Source organism: Egretta garzetta, unplaced genomic scaffold (genome assembly GCF_000687185.1).
Source record: "Egretta garzetta isolate BGI_Z169 unplaced genomic scaffold, ASM68718v1 scaffold287, whole genome shotgun sequence".
Classification (NCBI taxonomy): domain Eukaryota; kingdom Metazoa; phylum Chordata; class Aves; order Pelecaniformes; family Ardeidae; genus Egretta; species Egretta garzetta.
Genome location: NW_009260435.1, coordinates 7,679,366 through 7,694,179, shown reverse-complemented (window position 1 = coordinate 7,694,179; position 14,814 = coordinate 7,679,366). Strand labels below are relative to the sequence as shown.

Genomic DNA, 14,814 nt, shown 5'->3' with positions numbered 1-14,814 from the left:
CATTCTCTAGCCACTACTTTCTTGAGCTTTATGACAGTCATGTAGATCTTACTTTTTTATTCATTGATTAATGATGTCTGAGACCAGTAGACAGACTGGGGACAAGAAGTTTGTTTGCCTGTGTCCTGCCAAACCAGTTCTGTGGGTCAACAGCAGATTTCAGTTTCAAGGCTGTCAACCTTGCCTTTTTCAAGAGTATCATTTTCACTATAAAAAGCTTTTTAGCAGTTTTTAGTTTTCATTCTTTTGTATTGATTTTTATTTGCATTTATTCCATAAGCAGTATTTGAACTCCAAGATCAGAGCTGTCAGCATAATCTTAAACTTTACTTAAAGGTTCACTTAAAGCAGAAGCATTGTTATTTCAGTGCCAGATATAAACTATTAAATAATTCAATGTGTACTTTTTCAACAGACATAAATTATTGACCAGAAAATGGCCCAGCGAAGCCCAATCTTCCCAACTCTTGCCCCTTCTGAAAGGTACAGTTTGGAATGTAAAAAATAAAATCTTCATATTACAGAGTATTATGTGTCTCAACTCCCTAGCTACAGTAATGCTGTGGCTTGGGACGATGGCATTAGTATGCAAAGCAAAGTGAAATACTGTATACTCATTCAAATCATAGCCCAAATCACAATTCGTTACACAGCTTTTACTTAACCCTTTCCCAAAGAAATTAAATAGCTTAAACTGTAACTGAGTAGAAGTCCAAGAATACTATATGTTAGCCAGTCTTCTAATAGCATAGCGTAAGTGTGAAAACTTGGAGCCAGAAGTGACCTTTGTTGGGAGTCCTCATACACTTCTGTCTATATCATACATCTCTATCAATATCGTCATGGTGAAAGTAAACTGTTAATTTGCCTCATTAACAGGAAACAATATGGAGAATACACAGTAAATAACAGAGTTAAAAAAAAATCCTCTTTCAAAGTGGGGTTGAACTTGTATCTTCTCCACTTACACTTCTGAAAATGTTCTTTATTCTTTACAGAATATAGCAGCAGGAAAAGACTGCATGCACTAGCAGCCTAGGTTTTTGTTGTTTTTTCTTTTTACTTTGAGCACCCATGAGAAGCTTGTAATAATTTTGGTCTCTCCTCAGTTTCTATACCTACATATGCTCCTGTCCAGTTCATGGAGGAAACAAGCTTCTGTATAGTATTACAGGATAGCTACAGAGAATGAATGAAGGAGCAGACACAAGCTACTCTCGTTTAATCTCTGTCTGTTTCCATTTAATTTGCAATATCTACCTTCTACAGTTACTGCTTTGATTAAACCTGAAAATTGTAGAGACAAATAGCACTGCTTCTGAAACTCAATAAAAGGGTTTTGAATTTGGATTCTTAATCAAATTAGAGTTCTGAATTGTAATCACTTTTATAATGCTAATGTCCTTTTCTTAAGATCCTATGCTTTTGTAAGCTTCCTTAAAAAGTAGGAAAAACAAAGGCAGGTCAGGCTATAAAAGATGCATGCAGTAGCAAACACGGCACCCACTTATTTGTAGCAGTGGGCCCTCTCTCTGTATTTTGGTGCTTCTCCCCACTATTGCTACTAAGATAGTATTGCATTGTGCCCAGTGGAAAGACATTCTAGAGTTTTGTGTGAGAACAATATCTGGATATTCTTCTCCACTAGACGGGTTCGAAACCTACCGCTGCATAGCCAGGCATTGACAGCGGTCCCATTGGCATCTGCAAGCCTGGTGGATCAGCTGGAAGACAGAATCCTAAGCCATGAGAAAACAACGGCAGCTCTTGTGGAACACGCTTTTCGCATTAAGGAGGACATTGTTTCCACTCTGCACAGAATGCAGAACAAAGGGGGGGGCGACCGGTTGGCTAGGCAACTCTTGGAAGAACACATCCGAAACATAACGGCAATAGTGAGGCAGCTTAATCGGGACATTGAGGTATGTTAAGAACTTTTCACAGGACTAATGCCATCTCAGCTACTTGTTCCTTCTAATTTCATAAGTAAGTTTACCACAGGGTATGTAAAGGTCAGATAAGGTCTGAAGATCTTGTAAGCTTGTAAATTGTTTTTATAACTTGAAAAACTGTTTGCAAATTACATAATTCTTTCGGTGGCTATGAAAATAGCACAGAATATTAGCATATAAACACAGAAACCCTTGTGGTACTAATAAGCTTGCTTTTAAACACTGCACTGGAAAACCTTCAAAAAAGGAATTAATGCGACACTAATACCCAGCTCAACTTCAGTCCAAAGGCTGTGCTGTATAAACACTATGAAATGCCTTAGCTCTATAATAAACTTTCTTTCACTTCCGACTTACTGACAACACCAAGTAGCCAAACCTAACTGCTCATTTTTATGACCTAATCATATGCAGATACGTGACTTCACAGCTGACCTCTGCTGCAATGAGCAACAGGGGTGTGGGGGGCGGGGAAACAAAAGGATAAAAAATAATATTTAAGTCTCCATTCCTTTTTCAAGTTATACTTCATACATACTATGGCATTTATGTGCAGGTTGGACACTAAGAGTAAGAAATAATAAATGACCTAAAGGTATCTGGTTTAGCACTACAGAAGACAGAGCTTTTAATAAAGTAATAATAAAATGGTATCTGATGTTATGGAAGTACTGAAAAGTAACGAGTGACATTTTAAGTGTACATTAAATGTGACATACTGAGTTTATATTTGCATATGAATGCTTTGTAGATGCTGCAGGAACAGATACGTGTCAGAGACAATCTCAGCTATGGAACAAATTCTACCCTGAAGAGTCTGGAAATGCGGCAGCTTTCTGGTTTAGGAGATCTTCGGGGAAGAGTTGCAAGGTAAAAGTCAACACGGAAGTATATTTTAGGAACTAGCTAATGTTGTTTTAATCTTGAAGTATGAATGTTAATGATAATGGGCTGAATTCAACTTTGGCAAAATTCCCAGGATAATTTTGCTCGGTGTTTTCAAGAAAATGAATAATAATCCTTTGCATTCCAGCATTACATATTAAACTTAACAATATCGCCCTTAATTCCTGAAATTAGTTTTCAATAAATTACCTCAAATTCCTTAGGAATTTGGATTTGGTTCAGCTTTAAAAGGTACTATGGTTAGACTGCTCTACCTTTGAAACAAATTAATTAATACAACTATAAAGGCAGCATGGAGCAATCTGCACTTGTAAAGAACAGAATAGTTGCACATTTTTGCATGTATTTCAGAAGTAAAAAATCTGTGCATTATGTTATTGGTTAGCCGTATTAAAAACTACATAGGCTACCTGACACATAAGTAACAGAAAAACTATAAATAACAGAGGTTTTTTTGGCTACTTGAAATTTCAAATTACAATTGTGCAACTACACAGACTGCAGGTTGTGCCATCAATGACTCATTTACAAACCCCAGTACAACATTTGCTTAAGTGTCTGTAAAGTTGAACACAAAAGACAAAGGATACATACAGCTATAGAAAAAGGACTTAATCTGGCCTAAAGCAACTTGGCTAATAACTTTGGTGGAATTATACTTGTTACGAATTTGACCTATTGTCTATATTGTACAGATAATTTTGCTTTTTTGTACTTCAACTGCCTACAAAAATAATCAGGGAGGAATTTTCCTTGAATTAATGTTTTCTCAAATAATTTGATTACTTGAAGCTTCCACTATAGCTTTCATAACCCATTTTGTAACGAATACTTTAGAGAGGTTTTACATACTTTTCTTTTTCAGTTATGCACCATCCTTTAGTAAATAGGAATGAGCTAGACAAGCTTACTTTGTCACATCAGAAAACTGATTAAAATAGAGATATATACACACACATATATATCTTTCTCACTGAGAAATCCCTGACAAATCTACATGCTTAGATCTTCCCACTTCTTTATATAAAGAAAGTCCACTTTGAGATCATACTACAACCTGAGAGAGGTCTGTATTTGGAGCAACACAGTTACTGACACCATGTGAAGCAAAATATAGCACCTTTGCTTTCAATACCAGATCTGAAGTGAATAATCACATGCCAGCACGAGCTTCCAGCCCCTTGCCTGTCCCGAGTACTTGGTATGGGGATTGGTGGTTGACTAGCACAGCCTGTGCCAGGATTTCTTCCTTTATTTACTTAGGGCAACGCCCTTAGACTGTGCCTGGGTTGCAATTTATCTGATATTGCATGAGATTATACCAATCTGCCTTATGCCAGACTGTGCAATGAATGTTGGATATTTGTATTCATTACCATGAGAGAATCAGTTTATTGTCTTTGAACTGTCACCTTCTACTCAGCATTATGCTCTCTACATAAAAATTTTCCCTGAACAAGGAAGAAAATAAGCTTCCCTTTATCTGACATCAAGGTAAAGCAGTGTTCCAGGGGAGAAAGCTATTTGCCTTTATTTACAGACATATTCTACTTTGAAAATCAATGTTCCTGTGAATAATGATTATAGCAATATCTTGAGATCATGGTCAAGATAGCAGTTTGTTATCCTGTTGGCACTATACAGATACTTATCAGATACTGTCCCTGGCATAAACACTTTGTGATTACTCAAGCCAATGTTCCTTATATAAAATAAGCTGAACTCACCTAATATAATTTTACATCTAGTCCTGCTAGCTTTCAGATGAGTTCAAGGAGTAAAACCTTAGAAACTTGGTCAAGTTACTGCACGTTACTGACTGCCTGGCTTAGCAGCTCTCAGGCATAGCCAGGGTACCGAGCATGGCCCAGGCTGTAGTGACATCAGGCTAATTTAACTCCACGCACATCACGTTTGCTCCAGGCTAGAAGTGTGCAGGTGGACAATCGGTGTGAATCAGTTTATATATGCTATGTGATAGTAAATCACCTAAGTCTGAGCCTTTTGGTCCTGTAATAATTTTAATGTCAATCTCAGGCTTCTGGCCAAATTTCAGTTCCAGTAATTACGTGCATACTAAACATCCTATTCAACTTCAATATTGGAGAGAGTGGTGTTTATTTCCTAACACCAACTGTTCTGTAACATGTCAATATATCACCGAACAACTGTCTCATTATTTCCTGAGGGTTGCTGCTTTTAATGTTGAGAACAAGGATCCTTACACGCACATGTAGTTCTGAAGCACAACTCCAAACCCATGGTACCCACAGCTCTGGAGGAGCGAGATTTGGACAGACCTCACAGCTGAGCTCACCTCCACCACTAATATCCATAGTAGGAGATGAATACACATTGCAGCTCATGTGTCTGGGCCGTTTCCTATTAAGCATAATTTCTTGATGGATTTGTAGATCTTCATTACCGTGTTCATGATGAATGATGCTGCACTTATTCCTAAGAATCAGCATTATATATATAAAAAATTTTATATATAAAGTTATATATAACTTTAAGAAAAATACTACTCTATTAAATTTAGTGACAAATTCAGCAGAAAATTAGATAGATGCTGATAAAACCCATTAGTCCAGCTTCCTGTCCCCGATGTTGACATTTTTATATAACAGATTTACCAATTCTAATTCTGGTGATATTAGAGCATAAAACTCATGAGTACTGCCTTATCATTTATTTAAAGAATAACTTGTGGACTACGATCATTTGTCTGGAAAGTTTAAATACAGCAGCCTAGTCAGAACCAAAGCAGTAGCTGTCTCTAGAAGCTTCCTGATAGCTGAAACACCCAGAGAAATGGCAACTATGCATGTTCAAATTGGGCCTACTTCACATATACAGATGATTTTTTATATACATTATAGATCTGATTCATTTCAGACACCCTGGACTCATTACATGTAGGCAGATTTTCCTACACTGCACAGAAAATGAGTCTGATGCATCTGGGATGCACTGCATTTATGAACTTCATAAGTACGATAAATCTGCTTGCATTCTGGCAACTTGCTGCATAGGAGATGCGTACAACGAGAGCTGATCTGGGCTCCCTGACCAGGCTATTCAGAACCTACCAGCTCTGCTGTTCTCACCCAGTGGATCTCCTAGATGTATCAACTTGCTTTTCACTACTTGGTCTTCAGTTACTTGGTTTTTACTGAAACACTGGTATTTCAATAGAATCATAGAATCATACAATCAATGTTTTGGACCAGAAGGGACCCCTAGAGGTCATCTAGTCCAACCCCTCTGCAGTGAGCAGGGACACTGCTAACTAGATCAGGTTGCTCAGAGCCCCATCCAACCTGGCCTTGAATGTTGCCAGGGATGGGGCCTCCACTACCTCTCTGGGCAACCTGTTCCAGTGTTTCACCACCCTCATTGTAAAGAATTTTTTCCTTATATCCAGTCTAAACCTACCCTGGTTTAATTTAAAACCATTACCCCTTGTCCTGTCACAGCTGTCCCTACTAAAAAGATTTTCCCCATCTTTCCTATAGGCCCCCTTTAAGTACTGAAAGGCTGCAATCAGGTCTGCCCACAGCCTTCTCTTCTCCAGGCTGAAGAAACATCTCCTGGTTTTATTGTAACAGGAACATTAAAAATCTCTGTGTACCATTATAGCATATTTATATAGCATCCTGTTACAGAGTATTGGTGTAGTTCTCAGCTTTATCTAGTCCCTGGTGATACTGAATAGAGCAACTGTTGTGTTTTGATTTCTTAAGAGATTGAAGACAACAAAATACTCTTCAGTGTGCCAGAGAAATAACTACTGCTTTTGCTTATTGCAACTTGGAAGGCAGTTGTTTGATAACTTCACTATTTATATTAAACATTACTGATTTCTAGAATTATACTATATTCTGAAACTGCAAATAATACTTGGCACTATGAAATCTCTCCATTTATTCCTCACTCACTAATTCCACATGAGTACACAGCTTGGCAATCAGAACTTTCAGAAAATGTCCTCCAAAACCAAACTGTAGTAAACCAAACACATTCTAGTACATCTTTGGCCCAGATTTCAATAGTACATGTGTGCAGCTGCACATGAAAAACCGCACTGGGTTGTTTGCATGGTCAGCTTCAGCATTTCAGGTATGAAGACACAATTATTTATTGTGCATTTCTTGGTACAAAATTATTTTATATAAGCTCATACATTTTAAAACTAGTATACATTCTAGAAATCTTACTCTATTTCTCATTTCTTTCCTTGTGCTTTTAAGATGACCAAACCTCAAACGTTGTTTTCAACTTCTGTCTTCAAATCCATAGTCCACTGGTTTCACTTGTCTAGACATAGATATAGTCTGACTAAGTTACCCAGGAACTTACATCCAGTGTTCAGAAACATTTAGTTCTATTTTTAAGAAAAAAATCTATTGTCATTTTAACGCGAGTCTATAAAGAAATATCAAAGCATAGCTTTCAGAGGCATGGGAAACCTTTTTTATATATTTTTTTTTTTTTTAACAGGGAGAAATTCCAAACTATAATGTGCCCTTTTGTTTAGATTGCTGATTTTCTTCCAACTCATCATTCAGTAGAAATCTAACCAAAAGGATTAGAAAGCCCATGGATTTCCATATGTTCACCTTATTATTGCCCCTCCCCCCCCCATTTGAAAGTTAGTGGAAGCATGGACTAGAGTTATTTAATTGTTTTTAACTCAAAATGTATACTCACATAACTAATATCAGAACCTCATTCTTTGTCTACAGCACACTAATGTTTTCTTTCAGGTCAAAATGGATCAGGTGTTTGTGAGTGTGTATAATATATATAGCAAAGAGACCTCTCTTTGACCACTTCAATTTATGGAATATTGTTAAAAAAACATATAGCAGGATAAACACTCATAACTATAGCTAATGGAATTTAAACTTTATTCCAACTTTGCTTTAAAGGGTGCCAATTACAGAATCCCTGTAGAAAAACGAAATAATCTGATCAATACATACCAGGCTGACACTGAATTAACAGTCAGAATCTTAACGTTTCAGTTACCATGCAGCTATATGACCTCTTTGATCACGTAACTGAGTTTCACAATGAAGAGAGCTGCACTGTAATTAAAGCCAAAACACTAACTTGCCTTAAAAAAATTACAGATGCCTGCTGTTTACATTTGCTACAGTAGTTTCAAAGCTGTTGCTTTTTATATTTTCTGTTGTGCCTCAGCAAAACAAAACTAATTGCTTTTTTGAGCCCATAGGCTTTTGGTGACTAGATGCAAGATGATTTCACTCCTCTGATTCTCTCTGATTGCTTGTAACAACATGGAGAGGCTTCTCTTGTCTTTCTAAAGAAACTGCCTGACTGTAAGACCTACAAGTATGGTTCACTGCTATGTAAACCTTAGCTGGTCTTCCTACAGATATTACTAATCGGTCTCACAATGCTGAACTGCTAAACTGTAAATTAATTTCCCCAAGTTTTGTAATTTCTATGTGTTATTTTGCATTACTGTTTATTTTCATGTTGAAATTGTAACGTAATACTAAGCAGATGCTCTGTTTGTCATTTTAGTTGTTACTTTCCCTCCATGTTTAATGATAATGGTAGTTACTGTAACCGAGGTGATGAAAATGCATGTTGAAATGAAAGCCTTCGAACTGGAATGTGACTAAAAAGAGGTTAAAATGTGTCATTGGTTTAGGTGATGACTTAATGTGCCTTAGCTTGTTCCACTTTACTGCCTTTTTCTCCCTCAAATTTTAACTGCTGTCTCTTCTCCATCAGTTCCATAGATCAAATTTGGTAACACCGCCAATTACATTATTTCCCTTAGCAAAAAAATACACAACTCATACTTCACAGGTCTTCATCCTTAAATGTCAGTATTTATATCTTTACAGCTCAGTTAGTGTCCTTACTGTATTACTGTAGATTAAATCCACCTGACCAAAGTATTTTTGAAATGTGGTAGAAAATGCATATATTCTGTAACACATTTTTCCTGAAAATGTTACAGCATCAAGAAATGTTCCAATGTGAAGAAAGTAAACAATAATTATGTTCCAAGACTGCATTTCATAGTCTTTTGTGAGACAAAACTGCCATTGCTTTCAAAGACAGTTTTACCTAAATAGAGACTAATAACTGTAAAGTTTGCCCCACATTGTTTACTACACATATTAATTATGTACTACTATTTCACAAATAAAAATAAGAACATAAAACCCGGAGGAACACAGCTATGTTAATGAAAAAATGGTCCTCAATTATTTAGGCTTCTAGTCATGTAGGTGAAATTATACACACCTTAACAGATGTCTTTTGGAGTATGACAAAAATACGAGATACTGAAATTCTGCATCTTTGCATTTCTAACGCGATTTCCCCAACTGCTAACAACACAGTCTACACATATTAAGTCAGTACCAAGAAAACAGGAATGTATGTCAGACTGTTTGACTTCCAGTCCCATTTGGGAGCAGTTTGCTTAATACTATGAGATATATCACCATTCTTACAGTCTCCTAGGACATTATTTTGCTAGACAGCCAGCAATTTCACAGAAATACCCTGTCTAAAATGGATAATTTAAACCTCTTGGACTTTATATTCTATTCAGCTGTTGCCTTGGTGTTTGTTTATTCAAACAGGTGTGATGCTGGGTTAGCCAGACTGTCTGCAGAACATAAAATTACGTATGAAAGACTTCAGAGCCTAAGTAAAGACCAACACACCTCCAAGCTAATCTTGGAATCTAAAATCAAAGAGGCAGAAATACAGGTATGGTATTTGGCCCAAAGTGATCCAAGTATAGTTATAGCCATAGAGTTATAGTCTAATTCACACAGACTCTATTACTGTTAATTATTATCCTGGGAGCTCACAGATGTACAAATGGAGAGGTGTATCTGCTCACAGAATTTATTAGATTGAATATTGGTACTTAGCTGCATTGCTGGACTGGTCTAACTAAAAAGAAGTCCTTAATTTGCTGCCTTTAGCATGCTGTGTAGAAGGGAGTAGTATTTAAAGGCACTTGAAAGGGCTCCAGGAATGAACAAAAGCCAGTGATTACTGGCCTGAATGGCTTATTGGGGTTGGAATGTGAACATGACCAGGATGTTCTACAAAACTAATACAACAATGCAAGCATCAGTGTCTCTCCCTCTATGTTTTGGCCTACTCAGGAAGATTTTATATGTACTTGAACACAATTTTTAGAAGTCTGCAAAACAAAACTGGGTTTGGGTTCTATGAATCCATTAATCTGTCCGTCAGGTTTCTCTTCCATTGGGTATGAGAATGGAAGCGAGCACTAGATACAAGCAGAGACTTAGGACATTAAGGAAAAGTATTCTCCATATCTCCATCTCAAGGCTTTCCCATTTTCTTGGGCAACAAAAGTATTTACATCTTCATTTGGTGGTAGGCAAATGGTTAAAATCCACTTTAGCTTTCTCAGAAGACTCAATATAGTATATTAGCATGCTAGGAGCATATTGCCATTAATCTTGTAAAACAGACCAGTGTGTTTTGTGAAACTGGGATGATTGCTTTGGTGAGAAATATCTTCTGTTATTGATGACCTATCCCCAGTTAAATCCAGTACTTTTATCACCACAGTAGCCATTATACATGAAGCGATGAAGAATATCACTCAGTATTGGTGGAGTCCTTTGCCATTCATTTACTCTGCTTATGTGATAACACGGAGATGTATGGATCATGTAAATTCAGCTGTCTCAAGCTGGGGGTGGGGGGGCAGGCAGACACTTTCAAGGCAAGACTGTTCAAATAATTTATAGCTGAAAAATTAGTTTTCACAATATTGATACTTTTGTCTTGCAAGATAGTATACTTTTCACGATAAAGTAAAATGGGCAAATTCAATAATTTTTGAAAAGTCAGCAAAAATGGCCCTTCTTTAAGATCTCCTCCTCTACTGTATGAAAGTGTCCCAAATGAGACTGTGATGAAATGCTGTTGAAAAACACCAAATTCTGAATTTTGTTTCAGATTTCTCATCTTCTGAGCAGAGTGGAGCAATCAATAATGCAACAAGAAGCAAAGCTGAAGATTGCCTACAAAGAGAGCAACCAACAGCTCCACCTTCTGGATGTGAAGTGAGTACCCAGAAACCTTGCTGCTGCCATGTGCCTGGGAAGACAGGGCCTCAATTTTCCAAGTTTGACTCTTGTAACCTTCAGGTCTACAAAAGCATGAACCTGTTTAAATATGCATGTGCACTCAACAGCTGTTACAAACGCACAATGGTCTGTCAAGTGGGACTCAACAATTATTCTGCCCCTAATATGGTTAGGCAATTAGTTAATTGCCTAGTTAAGTCTTCAGGCAGAACGTGTAGTAAAAAACACAACTAAGGATTTCTATGAGAGTGGCCTGGTACCTTTTACGCAAGAACTGTAGGCAGCAACCAACAAATGCTGGAGGTGGCAGCTGAGAGCAGGGCAGAAAGCTCAACTCAAGCAACCAGAAAGCAAGGCACAGCATTCACAAAGTGTTACTGCTTTAAATTGGCTTCAAATACGACTATATAACTCAAATACCTAAATTATTAACAATAAACCACTATGCTACTGCTAGACATCATGTAAGGATATATTCAATTCAGGTATCAACTCCTCTCCAGGTGTTTCGCTTAGTGCCACAGTCCTGGCTTAAGCCATCCACATACTTACTCCTTACTGCTTACTGCCAACCTCATGCAATCCCATCAGTTATGTCAGTAAAACTATTTGCAAACTAGATGAAAGAATAGATCCTGATTTAAAATATTCACTGGAAAAAAGACTGTCTAAAGAAACAGTTTCACTGGCACAGTTGGTTGGTGTAAACTTGAGGTGGGTATAGGTAATGTAAGTGGGGCTATATGAACTGGCATCGCTGCTAAAATAAACGGTTACCAAATCTTCATTCAGATTGAAGACCTACGGATGCGAAGATTACAATTTGAATGGATGACCATATCCTGTTTTCAATGCTGCAAACCATTTGCAGCTACTATGCCTCAAATTGTTGTGATGCATTTCATATAATTAACTGTTACTTTGTTGTGCTCTTTCATCTTTATTTTCTAAACCAATGTTACCTTATCCAGTTTAGTAGCCTTAAAGTTCAAAGATGCACCTTAATATGGCATCAAGAACGTATCAAATTGTCATTAATTTTTTTTTTTTACATGAACATGATCATAAGAAAGTCACTGCTGAATGACTGAAAGTTCTGCTCTTTTGTATCTGCTAATTTCTGTTATGCTCTTAGATTAAAAAATGCTATTGAGGAACTCAGCAGCCAGATTTTGTCTGCACGTAGCTGGTTGGAACAGGAACATGAAAGGATTGAAAAAGAGCTTGTGCAAAAAATTGACCAACTCTCATTGACTTTTAAGGAAAACACTGTAAGTTTCATTAAAATGTCCTAATAATACTTCTCAGGAAGTATCCAAAGGCATTACTAATAACTAAGATTATGTAAATGAACTATTATTTGAGTGAGATTTTCAGACCTCAATATTTTTACAACTCTATTCACTTATGTCAAGTGTAATATCCTCACAGCCCGAGAGTCTTCAAATAAATCTGATCACTTCTAAATAGATCGGTATTTTAGCCTACAGTAATCAAATCCATTTAAGCCATTTTATAAAAAAATTGTAATTCCTTACACCTTTGAATTCCACACGAAAGATGATTAATCAATATCTATTGCATATTTGGGACAGACCACTGTAAGTAATTAAAATTCTTTTTCCTGGCTCCAGGAAATGAGTGAAAGAGCTATAGAGATGAAATTCAACCAAGTGGCAGAGAAAATTGACAAAATAGAAGAAATACAGAAGATAAACATGGAAGCACATGAAGCAAAACAGACTGAAGAAAAGATAAATATTCGCATTGGCAAACTTCAAAACGAGATCAATGAAGATATAAAAGAAATGAAAGCTGAAGTCAATGCTGGTAGGACCACAGTTATCGAGTTCTTTATTCTGAATTGTGGTAACAGTGATCAACCTGTAATATTATGCAAAATGCCTTTGCTTGTATCAAAGTAGTTTAAAGACTTTTGGGCCAGTAATGGCTGCACCTGCGGCATTAAAAAGGATTTTCACTAAGTGTGAAATTCACAGCAATGAGAGGTGGCATCCTATTACCTTAGAAGTGCTCTCCCCAGAGCATACACAGGCATAGCTTGGCTGCGCTTGAGGGCATTTTTGCCATCAGCACACAATTACAGTCTTATTTTTCTTCAGAACATTTGCTATCTTCCTAGTGTAAAGCAGAGCATTATGGTAGGAAGTGCATTCTATTAGTAATTATGCAATACTCTTTCTTTTGCTTATGAACTAATTTAATTCCCACCTGCAATTAGGATTTGCAGCTATCTATGAGAGCATTGGGTCTCTACGGCAAGTTCTAGAAGCGAAAATGAAGCTGGACAGAGATGAACTACAGAAGCAGATCCACCAAATGAAGCAGGAGGTTCCAACATGGGGAGAGGCTGGACCATGACTGCAAGATTTTGTCTGAGAGATTAATGTTTACCTAGCTAAATAGGCAGAGTATGATCTTGTTCCAGTCCGTAACTCTAATTAAATGCATGTACCAAGTGACATGCTGCTGTTGGCACAGGCCTGTATGTTCACACGAAGTGGTAAATGCAAGCTCTTCATAGATCAACTTACAACAAGCTTTTTTGAGCCGAGGTGCTGATTTGCCACTGCAGTACTCTAGTTGCTCTCAGGAGATTAGCCACTGTGTAAGACTAGAGTAATATATTGGTGAAGCTGGCACCTAATTTGATAAAGGCATTTCAGTGCTCCCCGGTTTTGTAGGCTTGATCAGGCAGATATATGCTTATAAGCACCTACACACCCCCCCCCCTTTTTTTTTTTTTTTTTTTTCTTTAAAGTTGACATAATTTAATATCGTTTCGGCAAGGTTCTCCACCGTGATACAAATTACTTAATTGAAGTCAGTGGACGTTTTTACAGCGACTTTCTCTACTATTGACTTCCTGGGGAGACAGAATTGGCACTAAACAGACCAATTTTCAAAACCAAGATACCATCAGAAAAAAAAATCTTTGTTTAGTTTTGCAAATATCCTCTGTGTCTGTGTAAACTAAGTAGTGTTATATGATGTAGTTGTAGACTAAGATGATTAATGAACAACATAAGAAACTTAACTCACGTGGTCTTAAGTATTGTGACCTTTTTAAATAAATAACCAAGTGGAGTTGAGACAAGGTAAAAGATGTATATAGAGTATTTTATAACTGGGCATGTGTTTCTGTGACTTGTTTCATTATATTGGTAAAAACTTCGAAAGGTTTGTAAACAAAAGAGGAGGTGACAATCTAACATAGTCTGGAGAATGTAATGTAAAATAAAATGCAGTTTATGATCTGCTTAGAAACTTTCATTGAAGTAAAATAACTGATTCTTCAAATTCAAATAGACTTTAATAATTCAGTACATTAAATTTGCTAATTGCATTCACAGTATTTCCAACTAAAAATGGTGCTTATTTCCATTCCCAGAACGGATTACATAATGAAAATCAGCACTCATACTGCATATTAATCTAGACAGTAAAATATATATAAAGTTGATTTTATATCTTCCTTCATAGCTTGATATTGCGCCTCATGTTTTTAAGTCATGCAGGATTAAGGTCTCATGAAGATGACTTCATCCAGTATCCTATTGATTTATACTATTAACAGTAATTCATTCATATACAAAATGCTATTAATTTACACAAGCATTACTGTTAATGTAAACAGATTAATAGGATGTCTCTGCACTGTCTTTAACGGACCATTATTTTGGCCAGTATTGTAAAATCATATTCCTATTTGGAAAAATCAGTGGCAATTTTCTCATCACTTCAATGAAAGCAGGTTTGGCCCACAGAGTCACCATATTAAAAAAAAAAAAAAAAAATTTGCT

General features: G+C 36.7%; 1 protein-coding gene across 1 annotated transcript; it reads left to right on the top strand.

The window, feature by feature from the left end:
• The first annotated feature begins 436 nt into the window (after window positions 1-436).
• FAM81A (family with sequence similarity 81 member A) lies at window positions 437-13,372 on the top strand. Its single transcript, XM_009643972.2, has 8 exons — window positions 437-483; window positions 1,649-1,922; window positions 2,704-2,822; window positions 9,494-9,623; window positions 10,860-10,966; window positions 12,126-12,261; window positions 12,625-12,820; window positions 13,233-13,372. Exons 1-8 carry the CDS (start codon window positions 437-439, stop codon window positions 13,370-13,372), a joined length of 1,149 nt encoding a protein of 382 aa, XP_009642267.1.
• The last annotated feature ends 1,442 nt before the right edge of the window (window positions 13,373-14,814 follow it).